General features: G+C 41.5%; 1 protein-coding gene across 2 annotated transcripts in view; it reads left to right on the plus strand.

Annotated features, from left to right (window-relative positions):
• Positions 1-2,554: 2,554 nt before the first annotated feature.
• The window catches only part of PDE11A (phosphodiesterase 11A), a 304,831-nt gene continuing 279,473 nt past the window's right edge, over positions 2,555-27,912 (plus strand). Inside the window, exon 1 of one of the 2 annotated variants that reach the window (XM_004674489.2) lies at positions 2,555-3,778. In XM_004674489.2, the coding sequence (XP_004674546.1) occupies positions 2,867-3,778 (912 nt within the window). In that variant the 5' untranslated portion in view covers positions 2,555-2,866. Of the gene's footprint in view, positions 3,779-26,290; positions 26,305-27,912 lie in introns of those variants that run through there. The other variant, XM_004674490.2, reaches the window with a different exon arrangement.

Raw genomic sequence — 27,912 nt, forward strand, 5'->3', positions numbered from 1 at the left:
ATAGTATAATATACATACATAGAAAGTACACGTACTTTTCCTTTTTATTATGACAAAATAATATTCCACTGTGTAGACAGATAATGTTTTATTTATCTCTTCATCCTTTGAAAAACAATTGGACTTTTACTGAAGGTTAATAAAAATGTGTGACTGGCAAAAGGCAGTGGGCCGGGGGGAATCCCCATTCACAGTATTTGCTGATTTTCATGCTCAAAATACTCCCATCATGGCTGATTGCAAACTAGTGACATCACTAAACAAGGAATTGAAAGGATATGCTAAGACAGGCGCTGGTGAGTCTCAGCCAAGCCTATCATCCTATCATCCTACTTGCCGATTTTTGCTGAATACATGCGGGGTTACAAAGCTGTGGCTGTACACCTACTATTACGTTAGGATAGAGGTAATGATAATAATAAAAGTAATCCAACCTTTGATATTTATCAGACACTTTTAGTGTATCAGGTACTGTGCTAAGCATTTCTTCCTTTATTTAATTCCTGAATATGACTCACCTTCCTAGCAGTCGAAGCTGCAGACTTCCAATATTCTATGGTTGATGCACTGGCCCTCGCTGGTCTCCCTGCTGTTTCCTAAATACTCCAAACATTCCACCTTCCAGCTTTTGCACTCATTCTGCCTGGTCCACTCATCCCCCAGCGCCTTCCCTCATGCCTGCCAGGTCTTTGCTCAGCTGCCCCTTTTCAGAAAGGCCACTCCGCCATCGCATCCCTTTCTCCTTTGCCAAGTTTTGTCTTCGTAGCACTTATCACTGACATTATTTATTCTGTATATTATTTTTGAGTTGCTTATTGACTGTCTTCCCACCAAAATGTAAGCTCTATGAGGACAGAGTCTGTTTTGTTGGAAGCTTGTTGCATTCCCAGGGGCAAGGCCAGGCCCTTCATCCTGCTGGCTTAGCTGGGAAATTTGGAATTTTCAAACAGTTGCCTCTCTTTGTCCTGCCTGCTCCTTCGGTACAGTCAGAAGAATATTTAGAAAAAATCCTGCATCTCTGTTATGACCCAAATCTTGGCTCAGATAGGACTTGGCTGACACAGTGGAGCACAGGCTGGTGATGAGGCTAAGAAGGTGCCCTCCTCTGAAGCCAGATAGATTCACATGCCAGCTCTGGCATCAGTTTTGCACTTTGGGTTAAGTGACTCAACGTACTAGATTTTTTTTCCACCTTGAAATGGAATAATAAGAGCTCCTAGCTCCCAAGTCTGTTAGGAGGATTAAGTTAACATGTCAGTTTAAAGTGATCAACACAAAGCAAGTCTCAGTGCCCCTTGTCTGCTTAGCTCCGAGGACCTCCTCCAGCAAGCCTTACTTACTGGGTGAATACCTGTGTCCACTGACATGTGCAATCCGGGGAACAACCACCACCTGCTTCCTCTGCAGGTCTTTTTTTATCACCTCCACTTTAGCCTTCAGTAAGAGCACGCCTAGATTTTGTACTGCTGTCCCAGGGAATGAAATGCTTCAGCTTTCGTCTCCACAAAAGAAGAGACTCCTGGGCTTCAAGAGGAATGGCCTGTTCCTCTTTTTTGGCAAATCACCTGAGCTTAACCACTAGGCTTAGAAAAGGCCCCAGGGAAACCTGGTGCTATTCTGAGCCTAACCAGCAGAGACTAGCTAGAACTCAAGCATCCCGATGGCAGGGAAAAGAACAGCTTCCTGTAGAGGAGAAATCCTTACTTACTACCTTTGGTGGTTTTGCCAGTTTTGCCAGATTAAGTGGAGAATAAGGAGATGGCAAGTAGTTTGTGAAAAGCAGAGAAGCCACCCAGTGGTGTGCTGGACTAGCGTGGAAAAAAGACTGCTCCCGAAACCCTCAAATCTACTTTGCTGTGGTTCCAGCTAGGTAGGGTCCCTAATCTCGTGACACTTTTACCCCCTCCCTCCACCTGCCCTTCCACTCCCAACCCCAGGTCCTTGAGTGCCTTAACCGTCATGGTTTGATCTGTTGGGGGAACTTCATTTACTAATTTCGGGTAAATCCAGTTCCCTTAACATTTACAGAATGCCCACAAGGAGCTGGGCAGTATGAGCAGGCAGTCCCAGAAATTCTAGAAACCAGTAATCCCCTTTCACATTCCAGAAAATAACCCCGCCCGCCCGTCTCTGAGCCTTCCTCTTTCCTGGGAGTCAGTTTCTGAGTCCTACCCTAGTAAAAAAAAAAAAAAAAATCAATACCTCATTCTAGGACTCCCGCGGGGGCCTCATTGAAGCGCAGAGGATTAAGGGGCGGGGAGTCGGGAGGGCTGGGGATGTGGGGATGAAGAAGGGGGAAGGAACAAGGTGCGTTTTCCCTCTCAGCCTGTTCCAGGTAAGAGTCCGCCAGCCCGCGTTCCCAGGCGCGATTCCTGGCCATCCCGAGGCTGTTCCAAGAACCGCCTGGCACCCTGGGCTGTGGACTCTGGCTGGTCCCGCTAGCGCGTCTCCTTCCGCCCCTCTCTCCTCCCTCTGGGATCGGTGCCTCACTCAGGGGCGTGTCCTGCCCTACCTCCCTTTCACAGTGGTCCACTCTTCAGTTACAGCAGCGGCGGCGGCGGCAGCAGCCCGAGCAAGAGCCACGATCGCTCGGGTTTCCAGAACTGTGGAAGGGCTGTGGCAGCGGAGCAGCTCTGTAGGGCACCTGTGAGGAGCAGAAGTAGCAAGACGAGGGGGCGGGGAACGTGCCAGCTATCTCTGCACCCCGAGGAAGGGGGCACCTCCCAGTTGGAACCACTGCTTGGCAGAATCTCAGCACCCAGCTGGGAACTGATGGTAGGAGACATGAGCAAGACCAGCTAGAGGACTGGGTCAGGTCAACGTTCGGCCCCCGTGTAGAGAGGCACCGAAAGCGGTTTCTGGGGCCATGACAACCTCACGCCTGGACTTTGGGGAGGTGGAAACTTTTCTGGACAGGCACCCAGAGTTGCTTGAAGATTACTTGATGCGGAAGGGCAAGCAGGAGATGGTGGAGAAGTGGTTGCAAAGGCACAGTCAGAGTCAGGGGACTCCCAGTCCAAGGCCCACTTTGGCTGGCACCGGTAACTTGGCTCAGGGTGGTGGCAGAGGTGGCAGCAACATTGGTGGTGGCACTGGACCAAATGGCTCTGCCAACAGTCAGCCCTCCCCTGGTAGTGGGGATTGCGGTGGGATTCCCTTGAGTCCCAGCTGGGCCAGTGGCAGCCGTGGCAATGGGAGCCTGCAGCGGAGAGCCTCTCAGAAAGAGCTCAGGAAGAGTTTTGCTCGCTCTAAGGCCATCCATGTGAACAGGACCTACGATGAACAGGTGACTTCCCGGGCCCAGGAGCCACTGAGTAGCATGCGGCGGAGGGCGCTTCTCCGGAAGGCCAGCTCCTTGCCGCCCACCACGGCCCATATTCTTAGTGCCCTCCTGGAATCAAGGGTAAATCTGCCTCAGTATCCCCCTACGGCCATGGACTACAAGTGCCACCTGAAAAAACATAATGAGCGTCAGTTCTTCCTGGAACTGGTCAAGGATATTTCCAATGACCTTGATCTTACCAGCCTGAGCTACAAGATCCTCATCTTTGTCTGCCTTATGGTAGATGCTGACCGCTGCTCTCTCTTCCTGGTGGAAGGGGCAGCTTCTGGCAAGAAAAGCTTGGTCTCCAAGTTCTTCGATGTGCATGCAGGAACCCCACTGCTACCTTGCAGCAGCACAGAGAACTCAAACGAGGTGCAGGTCCCCTGGGGCAAAGGTATCATTGGCTATGTTGGGGAGCATGGAGAAACGGTCAACATTCCCGATGCCTACCAGGTAGGACTTTGCATTTCTCCCCTCCAGAGCCCTATTGGCTTGGGAACAAACCTTCAGCTACCCTTTGGCCTCCAGAAATACATTGATTTAAACTCTCTGCAACATAGGTCTTGTTATTTAAATTCCTTCTGAGTTTAAACTAGTTAGTATGTTTGTTCTAGAATCATTTTTGATGAAATGGTCTTTTCTGGACTCACAGTGGCTTGTGGAAAATTCACATACCACAGGACCACATTGCATCCAGTAACAATAGCACATGTTTGTCTCTGAGGACACTTTGCCTCTATGAATACCAGTGCCTGGCTTTAGAATCATTTGTAAGGTGCTAGAAAATGTCTACTCCAGAATTGCCCTGTTAGTCTGAAGAAAATGGGCTTGTTGGTATTTCTGATATCTTTTTTGGGGATTGTAATGCATTTCATTCTCACCCCGGGTTAGAAAGGGAAGAAAATAACTACTACTCTCTTTCCTTGTCTGGTTTAGAGTTGCATGAATTTCAAGGCAGGGAAGAAGAGGAAAGAGGAGGAGAGGAAATTGTTCAGGGGAATGATTCCGACCCATTTGTGCTTTTTAAGACCTATTTTTAACTGGTTTTGGTTTCTAGATTTTAGTTGTTGTGGATAAAAACAAATAAATATTTGTTTTTAGATTGAAAAACAGCATTATCTGAAGTCACCTTTTGAGTAAGCTAGGTTTTAGTTTGTGAAACAAATAAAAAGATACTTTACTTTAGCAACTCCCAAAGCAATCAATAGGGAAAACATGCTAGTTTCAGATGGAAAAGGAAACACAGAATGCTATTTTGTGGTATTTCCAGGCCTTTCATTATCACAGTGATTTGAACTTGACATTAGATTCTGGGTCTGAAAACCAATCTGTTCTAATTTCTTCAGTATCTATTCAATGAACATAATAAAACTAGAAGTCAACTCTATGAAACTTCTTCAGGGAGAACAGTTCTCCTTGTTATGAAAATCTTAGTTACTTAATGAGCACTTCTTCCAGTTGTCTGGTAGAGTTACAGGTTTCTCTAGATTTTAGTTGCCTATGATAAAAATGGCAAAGGTAGTGGGAAAGGTACTGAAGGCAAATTTTTCTCTATTTGACCTGAAAGTTGTCAGTTTTATGTGGAAAACTGTCCAGCTTGTACTGAGTTTCATGTTTTTATGATGTTTGTCAGTATAACATTTGACGTGCCCAAATACTATTTTTGTCAAAATTTGGTTACTGATGAGGCACAGTATTTTTTTTTTTTTAAGATTTATTTATTTGCGCATACAGAACTGGGGTACAGGCCAGAGGCTCAGGGGTGGTGAGAGGCTTCACCAGACACAGAGCGGGGAGCAGAACAGGCAGATCGACGAAGTACACTGCTGAGGGGAGCAGCGGGCAGGTCAGGAGAGGTCTGCCACGCCATGTGGCCACCTCCGGGGCAGGCGGGAATCGAACTCATGTGGAAGTGGCTTTGGTTTCTCAGTGCTGTGCTTTAACCCGCTGCGCCACCAGGGAGGGCCAGGCACAGTATTTTTTGTCTTAAAGTCTTTGTCTTTAAGGTCTTAAGCCAATAAATGATCTTTAATAAGTGTTGATTTCTCTATAATCTTAGAAAGCCTTGGGAAGAAATAAAAGCACTTAATTAACTGATATGTTGAAGATCCTGTAAAAAGTTGAACAAGCACAAACTCTTTTCTTTTATTTGTTTTATTTTTTATTTATTTATGATACAGAACTGGGGTACAGGTCAGAGATGCAAGGGGGTGAGAGGATTCACCAGAGACAGAGTGGGGAGCAGAACAGGCAGATGGACAAAGTACACTGCTGAGGGGAGCAGCAGGCGGGTCAGGAGAGGTCTGCCGGGCCATGTGGGTCCCTTCTGGGGTAGGCGGGGATCGAACTCATGCTGAAGTGGCTTTAGCTTCTTAGTGCTGTGCTTTAACCCACTGCCCCACCAGCAAGGGCCCCACAAACTCTTTGCACTCCCATTTTTATATTCCTTTTGTGTGCTTAGGCTAAAAAAAACCTTGTTAGTTGGAGGATACCTAAAGTTATAGTGTTTTTTCTTTTTTCTTTTATTGCATTTGTTTTTCTTATTCTTCCCTGGTTGATTTTCTCCCAGAAATTCCTATTACTTTTCCTTCTTACTACAGCCACAATTAGTGTGACTTTGGGAGAATTTCTTAATCTGAGTCTCAATTTCCTCATCTGCAAAATGGGAATAAAAATACCTATCACCTTTGTGGAGGTATCATCTTGAAAATAAAATGCGATACTGCATTAAAGTTCCCCCAGACATTACCTGCCACATTGCAATTACTGGGGATATTTTTTAAAAAATAATATAATAGTTTATTTTTACATCATTTTGTGCCTTTTTTCCATCTCAGTTGTAATCCCCGTGGGCTTCCCATCACCAAATCACCTGTGTGCCATCACCATAGTCCAGTGCACTGCCCCCCCTCCCACCCCCCTTTTTTGATCCCATTCCCTACTCCACCTACTGGGGAAATTTTTAAAAAATTTATGGTGATAATGATACTAGTTGCTACTATTTTTTTCCCCTTTTCTTTATCTCATTCTCAATTGTTTTCTGGGGTGAGAACTCAGAACATTCTACTGTTCTCTTGAGCTATGCTCCATCTTTACATTAAGACTATTAGAACCACCTTCACATTCAAGGAATATGGAAATATCTACCCTCTTATGATTCTTTTAAATGTAGCCACATGCCCATAGCTTTTCCTCTCCAAAGTTCTACACTTTGTTCCTCTTAGTGACTTGTGCATTATACACATTTTATAGATGTGTATTAATATATTCTTTCCAAATTCTAGCGTCCCCATTCTTTCCATTTCCTACTGTTGCAGATTTAATGAAAACCGACAGCCTTCCAAAGCAGGCTCTTTATTATGATGTTGTAGTTCTGTTCTAGATATAACCTCTTAAACTTTCTATATAAAAATTATAACCATCTTCTCTGATTCTTGCTAAGGTATTTTCAAGGTATTTCTTGCTCAGGTTCAACTGTGTGCTTATTTTTCTCCAGGAGATGATTCTTTTTCTTTTTCTAAATGTGGATGAATTCAGGTTCAAGTTTAGGGTTAGATGTTAGGGTTAGGATTTGGGTGAGGTGTATGGCTAGGTTTAAAGCTTAGGTTAGAGTTATATGTTCAAGGTTAAGTGTTAGGGTTAGGTGGTGGGATAGGGTTAGAATATCGGTGAATTCAGGTCAGGAATTGAAGCTCTTATTACAAGGTATTTAATCATTTGATACATTGATAGTTCTGCAGATTCAGAATCTGGGTGAGAGTACTGAGAATAAGATACACTTAGGAGATAATAATAATAAGTATGGCATTCTGTAGTAAAGGATAGACTATTTAATGAAATGCTTAAGTTAAATAAAAATTTGACAGCAATCCTGCCTCAATTTATTTCATTATTTTCTTTAATTACCGATAAATAGCAGACTTAAAATTAAGGAAAAATTAAGAACTACAGTGGAAAAAAGTTCATTTTAGGCATCTAATATTTATCACAGTGACTATAATTTACTTTTTCCTACTGACATAAGTTTTTAACAGCCCACACTAATAGAGCAATGAAAAAATTGCCCTCAAGAGGTTGAAAATAAGAGCACTCAAGTAACAGGTGTTCTTTTTGAGATTATTCTAAGCATTTAGAATATAGCACTTTAAACATTAATAAAAAGTGTGAGATGATATTTTTGTTAGTGTTGATAATGATGATACAGGTGTTTGATGGGCTTTGGCTCTGGAAGGCAGCCAGAGTGTTTTGTTAGGTGAACTGAGAAGAGGAAAGGTGATGACGCAGAAGGGTTGCAGCTGTGCCAGCCTTCCAGCCTGATCTGTTTACACAACAGATTCATGCATTCATTAGTGCCAGTAAATATACCCTGGGCCCTCCCTGGTGGCGCAGTGGGTTAAAGCACAGCACTGAGAATCTAAAGCTGCTTCCACATGAGTTCGATTCCCGCCTGCCCCGGAGGTGACCACATGGCGAGGCAGACCTCTCCTGGCCCGCCCGCTGCTCCCCTCAGCAGTGTGCCTCGTCGATCTGCCTGTTCTGTTCCCCACTCTGTCTCTGGTGAAGCCTCTCGCCGCCCCTGAGCCTCTGGCCTGTACCCCAGTTCTGTATGCACAAATAAATAAATCTTTAAAAAAAAAAATACACTGGGGGCCCTGCTCCTAGGGTCCTGGTAGGAGCCCTGTAGGTGTACTTAGGTAGGAGGATACACTGCTTGTCTTCCGTGTGCTTACAGTTGAAGGGATATAATAGACAAACAACTGATACTAAGGGATATAATAGACAAACAACTGTCCTTAATAAATGACACAAACTGAATGACATTCGTCTCAGAGGAGAATGGAATTACATTGACTAGGCTCATGATGGAAGACTTCATGAAAGACATGCCACTAAAGTGGGATAAAGCACTAGGTTTGTTAGAGGTGGTTGTCATGAATGAGCATAAGATGTAGGTATAGGGCAGCAGATAGATATAGGATGTAGGTTTCAGACAGCAAATGATTTAATTTGGCCAAAGAACTGCATATGCCATAAAGTAGATATGCAAAAGTAATGGAAGGGCACAGGATAGAAGACTTTGAATGCTAACTAAACCATTTGAACGTCACTAACAGTAGGTCATGGGGCCTTAAAACATTGTAGCATGACCAGCTTAGTGTTTTGGGTAACCTGGTGGCAGAGATTGAGTGCACTGAACAAGAGGAAACTTAAACTGTGAAAAGAATTAGGATCCGGTTAATGGTCTGGTGGAGCCACAGTGAGCAATGGGCAGTGGGGATGAAGGCCATGTCCTGCAGGCGTGGGTTTGGGTTAGGAGGGAGGCACGTCAGTGATGACTCAGATTCTAAACCTCTGCGATATGGAGAAGGATAATGACATTATCAAAAACAGGAAGAGAAACTGGGTAAGGAGAGCTTTTAAGTACAGTTGAGTCCATAATTTGTGGAGCTCAGTACAAAATGATAAAGTAGGAGCCTCACCAGAGGTGGAAAAGCAAATTTCCCTTTCCCAAAGTTCTGCTGCGCAAACTCACAGCACATAGGACTCAACCTTCACAATGGGAAATGCTCATTATAGCAGGCATTTGGATAATTCCTTGAAATCAGTTCAATGTTATTTGCTTGTAATGTTGATGAGAACAAAACAAAACAAACCACTCCTGCCTGGGGCCACTGTCTGTGTGCAGTTGTATGTTCTCCCCAAGTCTTTGTAGATCTTTTCTGTCCCCCTCCATGCCACCCGCCCCCACCCCCAAAGTTAGGCACATAGGTTAACTGACATGTTGCACTTGTCCCAGTCTGAGTAAGTGTGTGTGGCTGTGAGTGTGCCCTGTGATGGAAAGGAGTTCTGTCCCAGGCCAGCTCTCCACTACCTTGATCCGGAATAAGTGTGTTAGAAAATGAATGACCGATGAATATTAATGATTGTTTAAAGCTGGAAGTTTTGGGGGGGTTTTATTTAGAAGTTTGGTCAGTATTTTTGTGGCCAGAAATATGCTGTAGGAATTTAACCCTTGGTTAATCAACAGGCCTATATGTGAAAACTGATTTCATTACTCCTTGTTTTGCTTAATGTCAATTTCCAAGAACCTGCACATGTTTAGTGAGGATTTAATGCGCCTGCCTTAGAGGTAGCTCTCTATTGACTTGCCTGACTAATGCTCCATTATGCTGCCAGATCTAAGTGGGAACGATCACAGCCTTGCTCCTCCCCGGGACGGCGAGGGACATGTGCTGATTTACCCACGTTCCCACCCAGCGCACCAGGAACAGAGGGTAATGGCCGATGTGGCATGTGGGCCTCTCACTCACCTATGTGAACCTGTTGTGGCTTCTGTTTGCAGGGCAGATGTGAGAAGAAGGGACCTGGGACATCAGGAAGCAGAGACCACTGTGTAGGAACCAGGCCCAGGAGGAAGTAGGAGGGGAGACTGAGTGCAAATTGAACTTCTGGGCTCTGGGCTCAGATTCCATGGTCCCATTGGACTTCCCTTACAAAGCACAAATTCAAGGATAAAATTAAGAATTTTACAGTGTGCAAAGCCTCAAGCAGAGAACCAGTGCAACCACACAGACCACAGACCTCTGAAGCAGGCCCTGATATATTGAGTCTTAGGTGGAAAAGTTCAATTTTTTTCTCTGTCTGTTGCTTCCTTTCACATGGCCTCAACTCCATTCTAATTAAATTATGTGCCATTTTTAGTGCACTGATAGCTTTTTTCTGTTTATGTGCTTTTCATTCTTTCTGTCAGGACTACTCTTTTTCATCTTTGCTCATTCAAATTTTGCTCTTTCTTTTGCTGTAAGAAGGGATAACTGACTGATGGCTTATCGGTATAGAGGAGATGAAAAAAAACAAAACAAATTTTCACAAAGTTGTATTTAAGAAAGCAATGTGAAGTGCTGACATTACATATTTATTATATTTAATAATAGTATCAATAATGATATTTATCTATTTCACAGTTATTAAGTTCTATTTAGTTTAAGTAATTATTTGTTTCTTTTGCATTCATTTTATATTAGAATAATGTCTCTTGATATAGTACATTTAAAAGTGTCCTCAGAATGAATTAATTTCATGTATCTGAAAAATTCCACGATGATGCTTTATCCCTTAATGATCCAGTGTTGACATACTTGGGTCCAGAATCTGTGATTAGTTGCTGAGATTTGCTTAAAAGGTAGATGTTGATCTCTGTCCAATACCCGTATTACAAGGCATTTCATGACATGTTATTTCAGTTTTGCATAGTGTTTAAAAAATTTGTCCAAATCTATGAACATGTTCACTAGCCCAGAACTGGAGTTGATTTTTGTGCTTGATGCAGGAAACATCATCCCACTTCCTGACAGACATGATCATGATAAACACAGCAACAAATTGCATTTGTTGTTTTGTACACGAGGATAAGTTACAGCAAAGTACAGTCCCTACAGCCACATGGAGAGGCAATTTAAGGCTAACTTAGTTCTCTCCCAGTCCATAAGCTAAATGTTTGCTAATCTGACCAATTTATTTTGGTTCCTGAGGTTTGGGTCACCTGTTTATTCGCAAGGTTGGCTTAATTTGGAAGTTAGTGTTTCATGTTTAATATAGTGTTGAAGTTATATGAAACTTTCTGCTGAACTAGCTTTGAGCTGTTTTATAGGAAAGCCAACAAGGTGCTTGAGGCCCTTGGAGAAGCAAGCCCTACTTGCTACTTCACTTGCTTATTTTAAGGATGCTGTTTTGAAATATAACCACCTTCTTTTGGAAAGTGGAATTTCAATCATAAAAGAAGCAGTTTAGTCATAAAATCGTAGGTTGGGTTTCTAATGTTTTAGGAGAAGCTTTCATTCTCTATCATTTATAAGCATCCAGGCTAAATTTATTTATTTACTGTTAGGATTAAAATAGTAAAGAAAGTTTCCTGGCATTTAAAATAATGTGTGTTTTCTGTAATTCCAAGGGTTTGTTGTTAATTGGTTGACTTCAATGACTGAACAGTGGCTTCACACATTAGTAATGATATTTTATTTCCTATTATAAAACAAAGTATTAGCCTGTTGTAAATTTAGTAAAAAAATTTTTTTTCACCTAATTGAAAGATTGGTAAACTGTGAAACACTTTATTTTAACAATTTAAACATAATGGTCATCAGAAGGGAAAAGGAAATTTCACTGTTGACTAACAAAACTCCTTTTATGGAGCACTTTTTGTGAGTCAGGCATTAACTCATTAGCAAGGATTGTCTCTTTCAAACATGTCAGAAATCTCTGGAGATATTTATTGCAATCTCCATTTTACAGAAATGAAAAACTGAGCCTTGGAGGGGTGAAGTAGGTTGCTCCAAGTCACTCAGCTATTAAGTGAGGGAGCTGGGATTCTATCTCTGGCTGTAGAACCTGTGTGTCTTTTACAGACCATTAACTATCACACATTCTGCCTTCTCCTTTTCTGTGCCAGTTAAATCTTCTCACCCCTCAAAGCCTACCCTCAAGAAGCTCTTACTAATCTGGGCCCTAGCCCACTCAACCAAACTTCATCTCTCTCCTTCCTTTGAACTTCTGTTAACACTCTAATACCCTTCTTTCTACTTTCTTTGCATTATAATTATACTGTGAACTGGAGATCAAGATCATGACTTCTTTAGTTCTCATTTGCTGTAGTGGATCATATAGACTTAATTTTATTTTTTTATAGATTTTATTTATGCTTACAGAACTGGGGTACATGCCAGAGTTGTGGTGGGTGAGAGGATTCACTAGAGACAGAGTGGGGAGCAGAACAGGCAGATCTACTGAAATACACTGCTGAGGGGAGCAGCGGGCGAGACAGGAGGGCTTTGCTGCACTATGTGGGTCAGCTCCCTGGCTGGGGATCGAACTTGTGCTGCAGTGGCTTCATAGAGCTTCATAATGCCGTGCTTAAACCTGTTGCACCACCAGGAAGAGCCCTAGACTTAATTTTTTTTTTTAAAGATTTATTTATTTTTATATACAGAACTGGGGTACAGGCCAGAGGTGCAGGGGCAGTGAGAGGCTTCACCAGAGTCAGAGTGGGGAGCAGAACAGGCAGATCGACGAAGTACACTGCTGAGGGGAGCAGCGGGCGGGTCAGGAGAGGTCTGCCACGCAATGTGGTCACCTCCGGGGACGGCGGGAATCGAGCTCATGCGGAAGTGGCTTTAGATTCTCAGTGCAGTGCTTTAACCCGCTGCGCCACCAGGGAAGGCCCCCTAGACTTAATTTTTTAAAAAAGATTTATTCATTTATGCATACAAGAACTAAGGTATAGGCCATAGGTGAGGGGTTGGTGCGGGGGGTGGGGGTGGTGGTAAGAGGATTCATCAGAGACAGAGTGGGGAACAGAACAAGCAGTTCTACTGAAATAAACTGCTGAGGGGAGCAGCGGGTGAGACAGGAGAGATCTGATGCTCCATGTGGGTCACTTCCCTGGCTAGGAATCCAACGCATGCTACAGTGGCTGTGATAACCCCAAAGTGTTGCACCTTAACCAGTTGTGCCACCAGGGAGGGCCCATATACGGCTCAATTGTAAGGTTTTCCACTCAAGTTGTGTAATGATCACTGGTAACTCCTCCATGTGGTCAGTTCAGACATTTCCAAGTAGAAAGTTCAGTCTGTTCAGAGAATATTGACAGCTCAGATAAAAGATCCATCCTCTGAACACATCCTTTAAGTCTTTGGATCTTATCTTTTTGATTAAAAAGAAAAATAAGGCCCTCCCTCCCTGGTGGCGCAGCACTGCTCCCCTCAGCAGTGTACTTTGTAGATCTGCCTGTTCTGCTCCCCACTCTGTCCCTGGTGAATCCTCTTGCCGCTCTTGCACCTCTGGCCTGTACCCCAGTTCTGTATGCACAAATAAATAAATCTTTAAAAAAAGAAAAAGAAAAAGAAGTAGTATAAAAACCTCAGAATGTAATAGAATATGCTTTAGACATTGAGTTAGGAAACTTGGGTTCTAGTGTCAGTTCCGCCTTTGTTCAGCTATAACACAGGGACAGTGTGCTCATAGTGTTTTGTAATAATTGCATCCATTTGATGCTAATCAGATAATGAGAAAGCATATTCAAAAGAAGCAAGAAATACAAAGCTTTATTAATATTTAAAGATGAAAACTCCAGCAGGATTTAGTCATAGGGCTGGTCCCATGAAGGATTTTGCATGCAAAATGAGACCTTTGGTTTGAAATGTGGTAGGTCCTATGTTGACTGTATTTTCTTATTTTCTGTATTGTTGGAGTGCTAGCATTTGAGTACTTTCTTCTGCAGAGAGGACCCCACAGGAATAACTAATAACTGGAGATAGCTAACCACTCCCCTGCAAGCACACTTCTGAAGTACAAACCAACTGATCCAGAGCCCTACCCCCAACTATCTCCTTTCTCAAATGCTCATATACACAGCCAGCATTTCCCCCTGCCTTCAGTCACCCAGGGCCAGACAGTGGCAAATAGGAGCCACCTCACAACTAGAAAATCCACTCAAATGGTTGCACCTGTCCATTTCTAAACTGTCTAGGGGACGTACCCTGCCTCCCCCACTCCATCCTGAGAGATCCTCAGTAGAGGCTCTGATCAGTGCTCTGCCTTCTCCCATCTCCCCATTCCTCTAGTAACTCTGGTCTGTATCCTTGGGTCCCTTGTGCTGGGCTCCCTGTTTTAGGGATCTGTGAGCATCCTTCCTGACCATTACATCCATGTCTGTGTATCTTACCATACCCAATGAAAATAAACACAAGGACATTTTAACAGTACCCACATACTGCTACTTTATATATATCTAAGGATGACTTTAAAATGTAATCAAATGTGTTCCCTGCTGGCTCAGCAGATTAAGGCACAGCATTGAGAGGCTTCAGTCACTTCCGCATGAGTTTGATCCCAGCCTACCCACAGAGGAGATCCACATGGCGCAGCAGACCTCTCCTGACCGGCCTTCTGCTCCCCTCAGCAGTGTACTTTTCTGATCTGCCTGCTCTGCTCCCCACTCTGTCTCTGGTGATCCTCTCACCCTCCGCATCTCTCGTCTATACCCCAGTTCTATATGAATAAATAAATAAATCTTTAAAATAAAGTAATCAAATGCTTTAAGTGAAATATACTAGACTGTGAGAATTTATTGGCCCTAATAACTGTTCTGCATTTGACCTGCATAAAATTATGTGAAAATTTTGTTACAATTAAACAATATGCCCTTTTTCTTAGTTTGATGTATTATCCCAAAGTATCCATTGGGTTTCTACAAATTCCCATGTGAAGTCTCCTGATTTACCATTAGTCCTTTTGTTCTTGAAATTCTATGTACCTTTTAAAGTGATTTTGGATCTAGTACTTCCAAACTAAATAACTTCACATTAAAGGGTAAATGAACACTAAATCTCAGTGCTTGTCATCAGGTTCTAATAATTGACTAGACTAGGTGGAATCTATTTTGTTTTAAGTGTGTTGACCTGACTAAGTAAAAGATAGACTTTCTTTATTTTGTATTTTTCTGTTTGGACACTGTTAATTTTTAACACTGGGCGTTAGCTCTTTTGCACTTATGCTGCCTATGTTACTTTATCAGATTATCCAAATGTTTTAGCCTTTGCTTTTTCCATTTAAAGAAATCAGATGGCACTCCTTTTTCATTTAAATGTCTGTGCACAGTTTAATGAGCTAATGGTTTTATGGGTATTAGGCAACTTAGTGTGCATGATTACATATTTAAAGTTTTAATAACAGCTGTAATGGAATTAAGAACTGTAGGCTTGGGACTTTGTGGGAAAGATTATCCTAGGGTTGCTAAGGAAACCGGCCTAGATTTTTATTTTTTTCTGCATAGGGTCCTCTTGAAAAAAGAGACTCTAATCCCCTCTCTCATGGTCACCTTTACTGAGCACCCCCATACCCCCTGTTTACTTCCAGGCTTTCGCAAACGACTACCACCTGAGAGGTGCGTGCTCTGTGCCTTCGGTGAGTGAGACTGAGGCGAGAGTCTTCTCTCACTTGTGTGAATCGTGGCTTTGAAAGCTCACGGACAATCCCAGCAACTTCTTTTCTCCTAAACCAGAGGGGATTGTGCAGGAGGAGAGGAGCAAGAGTCGTGAATGGCTCAGGTGCTGAGCAAGCTGAGAGGGGAGCATGGATCTCTGGCAGGAGAGCAGTTTGGGAGCCAGCCACCTCTGTCTCTCCTTAAGTGAAGAAATCAGAGGAAACAGCTAGTTTCTTTCTTGGTGATTCCTTTTACTTAGCCTCCTGTGAGTTCCAATGAATAGAGAGGAAGGAACTGGCACGCAGAGAGTGCCTACTAATTTAAGAAAAATGAGTAAGAAAGCTTTTTTTCATCTCTGAATTAGCCACATTGAGATAATTTACCTTGTTGAAGAATGGAAAGACCTGCTGAGGAATGGTTTATACATAAGATCGGGATTTCTTCTGAAGAAACAGCTAACTTTGTCCTTTAGAGTTGGCAGGATCAAACATTCATGTATATAGCAATAAAGCAATATTAATCATATCTTGCAGCAATCTTGTTAGACTCTACAGTTTAATGCAGACGTATATGGCAATCATCTAATATTCAATACAAAATGATATAGAAAGTTATGAAGGTAGAAAGTGAATGCATGTGCTTTCACTCAGCAAGTGATGCCAAAATTGACCTCAAGTCACTTCCTGTCTCTACTCTCATTGATCTGCCCCTCCTTTAATGCTAACAGCACCTACTGCAGTGTCTGACTTTAGGAGGTAAATAGTGTTCAAATGACAGCCAATCCCTTATCATAGCATTTATTGTGTCTCAAGAGTGACATGTATTGACAGGATCATTATGTAGATGAGGGTTTCTGACAGCTGTGTTATTGACATTTTACACCAAATAATTCTTTGTTGGGTGTGTGTGTGACCAGTGCACTGTAGAATGTTTACTAGACCCTTGGCGTCTACCTACTAGATGCTTGTCCAGTCCCGAGACAGTGTCACTAATAATGACTTAAGACATTATCAGATGTGCTCTGAGGAGAAAATCATCCTCCTTCACAGTGAAAACTGATGTAGAGCCATTTGGAAATAATCATACTGTGCCTAACCAATTTATAATTTCTGATTTAGCTATTCCAAGCCACCTAAGGAAATTTTTATAGGTGTGTGCAAAGATTTGTCTATATGCATATTCATTGTGGTGCTATTTGTAATAGTGTAAACATATCAACAGCAATATCCAACTGGAGAGTTGAATAAATACATTTTGGTACATCACTTAATGGAATATTTAAGCAGAGGCAATTTCTTCCAAAATATTAAATGACAAAGCAAATTTAGAAAACAGTGGCATCCCAGTTCTCATAACAAAAGCAACAAAGTGTGAAGTAAGGGGGTTGAGTCCAGAATCTGACCGACTTGATTCCAGCATCGTTACTTAATGAGTTCTCTCCTGTTTTGCTTCTCCAGTTGTTAGTATTTGTTGTCCGAACATAGGGATAATGATACCACTTTAAAAGATTGTTTTAGGATTAAAACATACACATTTGTACATGCAAAGTGTCTAACAGGCTGTTTGTTCTGTGGTGAGAACTCAGTAGAAACAATTGGAATAGAGTGTGGGAAAAGCCTCGGAGGTGACAGTGCTGACATTATAGAGATCTCAGAGATGGACTTAAGAAGAATTGTCTCTTGTCTTTTGTGCTTTCTTTTACATGCCCTCCACCCCCAGATTTCCATTTACTTATTCATTAATAATTGGGATAGCTGTAGTTGCTTTAACGGATATTCTCCCTGTGCTCAGTGGTAGTGATTAATAGAACCGAAGCTTATTTCTCAGCTTTCTGGAGCTTTGCACTTGACGTCCTCCTCTTAGGGGTTCTTTCCTTCCTGGGTTTCCACACATTCAACAGGACTTCAAAACCCATGTTGCTGAGGGGAGAAAGAAATGAGCAAATGAAGTGGAAGCTTTTTGTGGCTCAGGTCTGGAAGTGGCGGTCATTACTTCCTGCTCCCAGTTCATTGTGCCTCCAGTTCTAGCCATAGAACTCAGGCACATGGCCAGACCTAACTGCAGAGACCAGCAGAAACAGCTTAGCCCTGCCCCCGAGTAGAACCCAGTTCTAGTCCCTTCAACTCCTATATGAAGCTCGAAGTCCAGGGCCTTCCAGTGGCGATCTGTCTTCTCCTGCAGGTACTATTGAGTTTCAAAGGCAGCTCATGTGCCTGATTAACCACCTACAGCAAGAGCTGAGAGGGAAGGTCAAGGTTTCAGAAAAGGGGTCAGAAAGACATCGGGAGTGTTTTTGTTCCATTTTTGAGAATGGATTGGGGAACAAAAGACTGGAGGTAAGAAATTTGTGAAGGAGATTGTTGCTTCTGTGCTTAGTGGTCTGAGGATTATATGGCCAAGGAATGCAGCCAAACCTGGCTGCTTAATTTGTGAGACCCAATCTAGGGAGATGCAGGCAAGCTGATAGTGAAACTGATCCTTTCCCTACCCCACTCCAGGAGACAACCATCCCACCCTAGGACAGATACAACCCTTGTGCCTGAATGCACTGTCTGCTTGGGTCAGGGGTGGGTAAGATGCCAGACAGAGTTGCTTACTGGACATGCCAGAGTGCTGTTAACCTGGGGTGAGGATGGCCAGTGTGTTGTTAACCTGGGGTGAGGATGGCCAGTGCCTTGCTCCACCACCACCCCTACAGCTGTGCTCATGACCTTACTAGAAATGGAGGGCACCAGCAAATCCTGTTCACAACCCTCATCCTGGTCAGCCTCACCCTGCAGCAGTCCTGGCCTGAAAGAGGCCCAGGACATGGAGTGGGGGTAAAGAGCAGGAGCCTGAGTACCCATCAGGAAGCCAGATTGTGTGTGAGCCGCAGGCTTCAGTAGAAACACAAATTCCAGGGGCCTCCCTGGTGGCACAAGGAGTTAAAGCACAGCACTGTGAAGCTGTCTGCAGTCACTGTAGCATGTTTGATCCCCAGCCAGGGAGGTGACCCACATGGCACAGCAGACCTCTCCTGTCTCATTCGTTGCTCCCCTCAGCAGTGTATTTTGGTCAATCCACCTATTACTTTTCTCCACTCTGTCTCTGGTGAATCCTCTCACCTCCTACACCTCAGGCCTGTATCCCAGTTTTTGTATGCATAAATAAATAAGTCTTAAATAAGTCTTAAAAAAAAAAAAGGAAAGACAAATTCCACTTCAATTTCAAGTGGGCAAGGCCATTCTCAGCCTGGGCTCCTGGCTGCACACCCCTAGAGCCATCCTAGGGCAGTGCTGTTCTTGGGCTTCATTGTATGGGTAAATGATGAGCATAGCAAACTCCCCATAGAACAGTTTGTTATTTTTCTACTTATTTCTGTAAGACTTTGCCTATCTTTATTCTACAATTGGTAATTTTAATTTTGGATCACCTGTTTTTCTCTCCGTTAAACTGTGAGCTCCTCAAAGGTAGATGGTTTGGTTGGCTTTGTTGAACCCCAGGTGTAATAGTGATAATATGTAGTTGGTAGGTGTTCAGTAAGTATTTGCTATATGAATAAGTGAGGGAAAGGAATGAAATTGAGAATTTGATCATCAAAGCGACTGGTCTAGGTAGCAGTACTAAGCTGCAAGGTCCAAAGAAGGCCACAGTTTAGCTAATGTTATCTGATCTAGCCCACTTATAGGTCAAGAGTCTTCATTTTCTCAGACTGTCATATGGCTGGGTTCCCAGGTCAAATGGTCAGGTACAGGGTTATAGTGCTTCAGGCTATCACACCTAAGGGATGAAGGTGCAGGGGACCAAATAATTCATCTGCTTCCAGTAAACACTGACTGCTAAGCCCCATCTGAGGCTTTGGGAAACTAGTGACTACAGAGTTGGAGCAAAGGAGCTGTATTCTCCTTTTCATGTTTATTTAAATGGCAGTAGTGATATGTTTCAGACAAATGTTTTGCTTTGCGAGAGCAGTCTGGGAGCTCTCGGATTTAGGTTGGTGTAGAAAACCCAGCAGCAAGCCTCTGAATACTGTAACTGCCTCACAATCACCACTACTTCTTTTTCCCTGCAAAGAACCAAAAGCATTTATGCTTCTCTAGTCTCTGCTTGTTTCTGTGAAGCTTCCTCCATGCATATGGTCAGCTTCTCTTTCATCCTCTAGATAGTTTTATTTGGATTTTATCTTTTGTTCCCCTGGACAACATTCAACCCTTTGACAAGTATGTAGTTCTTCTAAAGTCATCCATGACCAGTTGTGTTGCATCTTTAAATGACATTTCAGAAGACAGCAATTACAACTGTTCATGCTCAAAAGCTCAAAGGACTTTCCCTCTATTTCCTCTCTTCTCCTATCCATCTATCTATCTATCTATCTATCTGTCTGTCTATCTGTCTGTCTGTCTGTCAGTTTATTTATCTATCTGTTGTCTTGTGCTTTCCATCTCCTCATTTCTGACACCTCACACCTGTGGTTCCTTTCATGTAATTGTTACCACTTGTTCCTCCCGACTTTTCTTCTTCCCCGACTTTTCTTCTTCCCCCCTTCCTCCAACTTGACTGCCTCTCTTTCCTCAGTCTGTCTTTGCTTCTCCCTGTCGTCTTCTTGCCCTCTCTCACATCACTGACCTTAATGAAAAACTGATATAACACAAAGATAAATGTTTGTTTCTAGTTTTAAATTTCCAAACCAAAAGCCTAAATTCCATGGGCCTCTGTCAGAAGATAATTGTGTTTTTTTATTTTCATGTGACCTGTGATCGTATCTTTCTTTTAAATTTTCAAATCAGATACATGAATTATTTTTCTTTTAAAACATCCAGATTTTAATTACATTTCAAACTGTTACCCCATGTGGCCTTCAGCTGTAATTTATTTCCTGCGGGTCAGTGCCTTGCAATTTAAAAAAGACCTTGTCCCTTGAGGACATTCTGAGTAGAACAGGTGACAGAGAAATTGGTATCATACATTTGCTATACAACATCCAAAATTTTATTAAAATGAGAACAATGGTAAATATTATTTCTTTGGTATATCTCTCAGCCTCGTATCCACCAGGAATTCTTAGCAACAGCAACACAGAAGTTACCATGCCAGCAATTCTCACGCTGATTGATTGTTTGAGGTCTTGTCTCTGTTAATCTAAAGTTCCTGATGGTGAATGCCCCCTGCAGGGTTCCTTTTTCTCTCCCTTTTGTACACAGAAAAGAAGTCTTTTCCATCCTCCTGAATCCACGAGGAAGCATGTGGGATTTAATCACCTCCCTTGTATTAAGACTCCAAAACTTGCTTAGTCATTTGTAAAATTCAGCTACAGGGCTTGCGGCTGCCCTTCTTTGCGATCCATCAAGGGAAAGTCAACCAAACTTTACAAGCCATTGGCTGTGTTTTCTAGCGCTGATGTTTCTCTCAACGGAAAGCTACATTAAACCTTAATATCTACATCTTTCTCCATTATTTTTAGCAGGATGTAATGCCTGTGCTTTTGTGTGGAAATGTTTTTTTTTTTTTCTTAACTCCCAGCTTTATGAAAGAAGTTTTTCCTTCCTTAAAAGAATCTGTTCATTATAGATATTTCTAATTCTCAAATTCTTTATAAATGTACAAGGCTTCAGAGTAGGTCACTTTTTTACTATTTGAAATAGGAAAACTTGAATAACTAAAACTTGAATAAAACCTGCAGTAGACTACATTTTCTCCTATTCTTTTCCTTCACGTCTGTCAGCTTTGATAAGCCAACATTTGTATAAGGAGACGTGTATAGTAAAAGAGTTGTAACAGTTATTATTGCAATAGAAATATTTTGTCCATTTTCATGTTGTTTTTGCAGAAATGCCATCTTTAATTCCTTAGTTTGATGCACCTGGAACTAAGTTTATTATTTCTTGTTTTGAGTATTCCTTTGAGACTGGCACTTCACAGGATGATCTCAGGCGATGTTCATAATAACCTTCTGAGAAAGGTGAAATGTCTTACAAACTTGGACATGGACCACATGGCTGGAAGCCGGGTTGTGAGCATACAATATGGGTAATTCTTTTAAAATGAAAACCTTTAACTTTTCATCACAATTGGTCAGTATTGAAAGCTGCTGGGAATATCTGTTTACATCATTAGGAATTAACTGGAGGAAAACAGGATGTAAATCAAGTTTTCTGGGGACAGGATTTGAAAACGGACAGATTGTGATGCTTCTAGTCTATTCTGAACGAAGTGGTATATTTCTGTGCACTTTAGTTCAGTCTGTACTATCTTGCTTCACACCACTGTGAAAGGTAGCATTATTTTCTCTATCTAGAAGGTGAAAAAATTAAGGCTTAGAAAAATTAGATGGTCCAGATTTTTGGAGCAAAGGAGTAGCCCTGCTGGGAGAGGGAATTCAGGACATTTGGTGTCATGTCCAGTGGTTCTGCACTTTCCAAAGACTCCCTTTATGAGTACGACCAAGGGAAGTTTCACTCACAGGAATATATCAGGCTAGCATATATTATACTTACATACCAACTTTCTGCCTTGGTCATTTTTATTTAAATATTTTGCTATACTTAATCATAGACTGGGAGAAAAGTGAGTACTAAGTGTTGACTTGGCTAACAGTGTCAAAAAAGCTTAATGAAAACTGTCACCTTTATCCATTTTTTTATGAAAGCTGTCACCTTTATCTTTTGTTTTTTTAAAGATTTATTTATTTATGCATACAGAACTGGGGTACAGGCCAGAGGTGCAGGGGCGGTGAGAGGATTCACCAGAGACAGAGTGAGGAGCAGAACAGGCTGACTGATGAGGTACACTGCTGAGGGGAGCAATGGGTGGATCAGGAGAGGTTTGCTGCGTCATGTGGGTCACCTCCAGGCCAGGGATAGAACTCATGCTGAAGTGGCTTTAGCTTCTTAGTGCTGTGCTTTAACCCGCTGTACCACCAGGGAGGGTCTGTCACCTTTATCTTAAAGCCAATCTTGTAGAAAATACTTTGTGAATTTTATGGTTAGGTATGAGGTTTCTGTGGAGTTTTGGAAAGCCCTTTATTATTTTAAAGAAGCCTTTTTTTCTATTCTCATTGCTATTATATCTAAAATCACCAATGGATACAGAATTTCACCTAAATTTTTTCCTGCCTCTACTAAAGATGCCATTATGTGGTAAATTACTTCAGTTGATCTCATGATAAGTCAATCTGGCATTCCTAGGAAACAGCAATTTAGTCATAATAAGTTATCTTTTTTGTACATTGTCTGATTTGATTTGTTTTATAAAAAATGTTTATTTTTAGCATTTGTGCTATATACTCATTTATAATTGAGATTAGCCAATGTTTTCCTTGCAATACCCTTGTCTTATTTTAAAAGAAAACTTATATCATTAATATACTTTTTTCTACTGTGTAGAATAGGTTGTGTAGTATTAGAAATGACCAATATTCATATATGGTAGCATTTCCTAGACTGCCATATGGATCCAGTGTGTATGTATGCTTGTGCGTGTGTGTGTTTTTAAGATTTATTTATTTATGCATACAAAAACTGGGGTACAGGCCAGAGGTGTGGGAGATGACAGGATTGACCAGAAGCAGAGTAGGGGGCAGTACTGAAATACAATGCTGAGGGGAGCTGCAGGCAAGATAGGAGAGGTCTGCTGCACCATGTGGGTCACCTCCCTGGCCGGGGATCGAACTTTTGCTGCAATGGGTGTGGACAGCTTCATAGTGCTGAGATTTAACCCCTTTTCCCACTAGGGAAAACCTTTATTTGTTTTATTAAATTTTTTTTTAATTGAAGTAACCTTGGTTTATACATTGTATAGGCTTCAGGTGTACAGCATTATAATTCCATTTCTATATGATTCCCACCAAAAGTCTATCTACCACCACCATACAGTTGAACCTCTTTATCTTTTTAAGCCACCCCACAACTTCATTCCCTTTGGTAACCATCATTTTGTTCTCAAAGTATGAGTTTGTGTGTGTATTTAATGGCTCTTTTTTTTAACTACTGATTCAGCTTCTTTTCAGGTTCTCTTTTGAGAGTTGGTTTTTGTGGAACTACGTGTTTTTAGTTCATCTGAGTTTTCAAATTTCTAGGTGCAAAGTTGTTCACAACATCTTATATAATTTCAGTACAACTATAGCTTTGTTCCCATTTTTTACTCCTAAATTCAAGCATTTTACTGCCTTTTTTCCCACTTGACTACTTTCTCCACAGATTTGTATATTTTATTAAGCTTTGTCTTTATTGATACTTTTCATTACATGTTTATTTTCTTTTTCATTAAATTCTGCTCTTATTTATATTACTTTCCTTCATCAGTTTATTTTGCCTCTCTTTTCCCCTAATTCTGTATGTTAGTGATCGTTGAGTTGAGCTTTTCTTTCTTTCTAATATAAGCATTAAAAATGGAAACTTTAAGACCCTCTTGACCTGTCTCAGAGTTTTGGTACATAAGGTCATATGAGAGTTTTTATTAATACTTAGAACATTTTTTTAAAGATATTCTCTAAATAGTTTCTAGTTTCCATTTTGATTTTTTTGATTGATGGGTTGTTCTGAAGCATATTAAAATTCAATTTTCTCTTATTTAAAAAAAAATGTTTCTAAACTAAATTGGGCTTAAATGATGCAGTCTGCTTGATACCAGTTATTTGACATGGTGATTTCAAAGTGACTTTACTTACTTTTCATGAATGTTCATGTCAACTTGACCAATAATTGTTTTCTGTTGCTGGATGCAGGGTTGCTGGGTGTATCAGCTGTATCAGATGTACATGGACCTCTTGGTGGGGAAACAATATTCATGATGCCCATAAAAATATTTTTCCTTGCCCCCCCCTGGTGGCGCAGCGGGTTAAAGCACTGCACTAAGAAGCTAAAGCCACTTCCGCATGAATTCGATTCCCACCTGCCCCGGAGGTGACCACATGGCATGGCAGACCTCTTCTGACCCGCCCGCTGCTCCGCTCAGCAGTGTACTTCGTCGATCTGCCTGTTCTGCTCCCCACTCTATCTCTGGTGAATCCTCTCACCGCCCCTGCACCTCTGGCCTGTACCCCAGTTCTGTATGTACAAATAAATAAATCTTTAAAAAAATATATTTTTCCCCTTCCATGAGGCAGATGGACTGGGACATCATGAAGTTTTAAAGTTTAAGTTTTTCCATAGACATTGGAAATCTATTATTGCTCTAGCTAAAGGAGTTTGTGGGAATGTTATGGATTGGGGAGTCCAGGGTTTTTTACGGATTTTACTTTTGTTCCAGCCTATGCATATACTAAACCAGGAAAGAATTGTCTTTGGTTAAATTGATTGCTTATTTTATTGAAACATCTCAAAAACGAGTAAAGACTATTAGGTTGGTTTCTGATCCTGTTGCTTCTATGAGAGTGTATACTAGCTCCCAAGTCCAGTCTTTCTAGCTTAGCAGAACCCACACCGAAAATCTGGTGAGTGGTCTAATTGCCTGCCTCTGCCAAGGGTTTCACCTCATTTGTAAAATGGCCTATGAAGTGTTTTGTTGCTGTACTTAGAACATATATGGAACAAAGCAGCAAGCAGAAGATCTATTCTGGGAGGGCCCAACAACACTATCCAAGGTGGAATAAATTGAATATTGGTTCTCTGTCTTTAGGTCTCCAGTGTATCTGTTTAGGTTTCCTTAGGAAAATATCAAATTCCTTGAAGATCTTTTATAGCAATTCAAATGGACTTAATTTTTATGATAAAGAGTTTTATAGTGAAATGACAATAGCTTAAAAAAATAATATCACCATTGGAGTGTTTGCTCTTTTTCACTTATCTATATTATTTGTGAAGATTGATCCGCCTCTGCCTCTATCCTGACAGCTGTCAGTTGGTGTATCATACCCATTTCTCTTACTGGCATTCCAATGTCATAATCATTTCTGTGTTTGTGGAGGGCACTTATGAAGCTCCAGTGTTACTTTGGATGGTAATCTTATCACTAGGACTGCTTTTAGATCTGTTTTTCTTCAGGTCATAATAAAATAATTTATAGTATGTAGAATAATAATCTTTAACAGTTTTTTAGTGGTAGTGTGGATACATCATACTTAATTTCCTGTTGAATCCTTTTTTAGTTTTTCCTTTTAAATTCCTAGAAATGCTATTACTGTGTCAGGATTATAAAGACTATGGAAATCTGGTTATTTATAAATCTGTTATTTCTAAATTAGCCTTCACAGATATTGAACTAAATTATTTCACCATCAATGTACAAAAGCAGATTCTTTACAAAAGCTTTTAATAAAGCTCCCCTCAGCAGTGTACTTTGTCAGTCGGCCTGTTCTGCTCCCTACTCTGTCTCTGGTGAATCTTCTCACCGCCCCTGTACCTCTGGCCTGTTCCCCAGTTCTGTATCCATAAATAAATAAATCTTTAAAAAGAAAAAAAAGAAAAAAGAAACCATCCTTATGGGTTCAGTGATAAGGTGAAACTCAAAATTAGTTCTTGGCTTAGTCATGAGCACTGGAAAATTTTACTATAAGTGTTAGGGGATAGAAATCTTAAACATAGGGGGCATAAAAAAGATCTTTGGCAACTCAGACTTTCTGTCGCAAGCCCGAGGCCTGGAGAAGAATTTTAGCTCTGGCTTGCTCCTTTGGGAACCTTGACTTGCTTCTTGGGGAAAGGGAAGAGGAAATGGATTCTCTCTTGCTCTCAAGCTTCCTATGTACCACTAAATTATGTCTCCTCAGGGTTGATTGGTATAGTGATCATAGTTATTTTCTCAAGAATTTGAAAGCCTAGGCTACAGAAATTGTTTTTTTCCCCTGTAACCTTAATGGACCTGGAGGGTGGGAACTGTATTCTGTGACATCACATTTATCACAGGAACATGCAGATGAAGCTGCAAGTGTGAGATTCTGGGTCAGAAATGTTTTCAATTACTGTTTGCTTGTTGAGGACACAGGTCAGTTCCATTGCCCAAAAGGAAAAATTGCTTTTGGCCTTATGACTTTGTCTTTTTAAATATTAAAAATCATCGCTGAGTGTCAGAGGCAAAAAAAAAAAAGGTCTTTACAAAAGACACTGAGAAGATCCCTGCACTTCTCAAGAGCCATTATACTTAAAATATCTGAGCTAGGAAAAATATGACATAAAAATACTCAAAGCAACAATGCTAAGAAACTCATTCCAGATTTTAACAACCTTATTAAAGAAGCCCTTACTTTAATTTATTAGACATCTCTCCTGTTATAGATCATTTCTTGTTCCTTTGTCCTAAGGGAGATAAATAAAAATTGGACCTTATTCTCCGTGTGATATTTTATAATAGACCTAGAGGCATTTTTTTAGTTTCCTATTCAAGTTTTTATTTTCTCCAATAAATAGACCAAATATTTCTGCTTTCTTATTGGTACATCTTTTTCCTTCTTTCTATCCCTTTTGTGAAGCTTCATAATTGTGTGCAGTGAACCCCTAAAGATCCCAGGTTAAAAATCATTGAGCAGCAAACTTCATCGCCTAAGCAATCTCTACGTTCCATCCCAAGTCCTTTTCCTGAAATTAAGAAATACCTGTATCTATTTATTCAAACTACTTTTGGGTCATCACTTCCACGTGGATGACCTATAGTCAACTCAACTTTGAGATGTCCACAGAGAATATCCCCCACATTAGTGTATGTGACTCAGTGAATCACCTCACCATTCACCAGGTACTTGTACTCAATATGAGGAGTCATGTTTATTTTTTTTAAGTTTTTTTTTTTTTTTTAAATTTATGCAACCAAGAACTGGAGTAAAGGCTAGAGGCCCAAGGAGAGGGCGGGGGTGGGCAGTGAGAGTACTCACCAGAGACAGAGTGAGGAGAAGAACAGGCAGATCTACTGATTACACTGCTGAGGGGAGCAGCCGGCAACACAGAGGTCTGCTGTGCCATGTGGGTCAGCTCCCTGACTGGGCTCATGTTGCTATGGATGCGGATAGCATCATTGTGCTGAGACTTAGCTCCTTGCCCCACCAGGGAGGCCCAAGGAGTCAGTTTTGACTTCTCTAACTTAGTACCCTTGCATCAAATTAATAAGCAAGTCAGCCATTTTAAAGTGTCTTTCAACTCTGTCCATTTCCCATCATTCTACTGGCCCAAATCACCATCCCAATCCACAGATAGTTCATCTTGCATCTAATTTTTTTGCTTTCCACTCATTCTTCTTTTTTTTTAAAAAATATTTATTTATTTATGCGTACAGAACTGGGGTACAGGCCAGAGCTGCAGGGGCGGTGAGAGGATTCACCAGAGACAGAGTGGGGAGCAGAACAGGCCACCCGATGAAGTACACTGCTGAGGGGGAGCAGCAGGTGAGATAGGAGAGGTCTGCTGTACCTTGTGGGTCAACTCGGGTTGGAAATTGAACTCACACTGAAGTGGCTGCAGCTGGCTTGCAGTGCTGTGTCCTAATCTGAAGCGCCACCAGGCAGGGCCCTCCACTCATTCTTTACATGAAATCCAAAGCTGACTCCTAACACTGAAGGCTCAGTCATATTACTCCTGACCCCTAGTGACCTCTCCTTCCCTGTGCTGAATTTGCCGTTTTTTTTTTTAAAGATTTATTTATTTATTCATATAGAACTAGGGTACAGGCCAGAGATGTGGAGGGTGAGAGGATTCACCAGAGACAG

Source organism: Condylura cristata, unplaced genomic scaffold (assembly GCF_000260355.1).
Source record: "Condylura cristata isolate star-nosed mole 26May11 unplaced genomic scaffold, ConCri1.0 scaffold00002, whole genome shotgun sequence".
In the NCBI taxonomy this organism is placed as follows: Eukaryota; Metazoa; Chordata; class Mammalia; order Eulipotyphla; family Talpidae; genus Condylura; species Condylura cristata.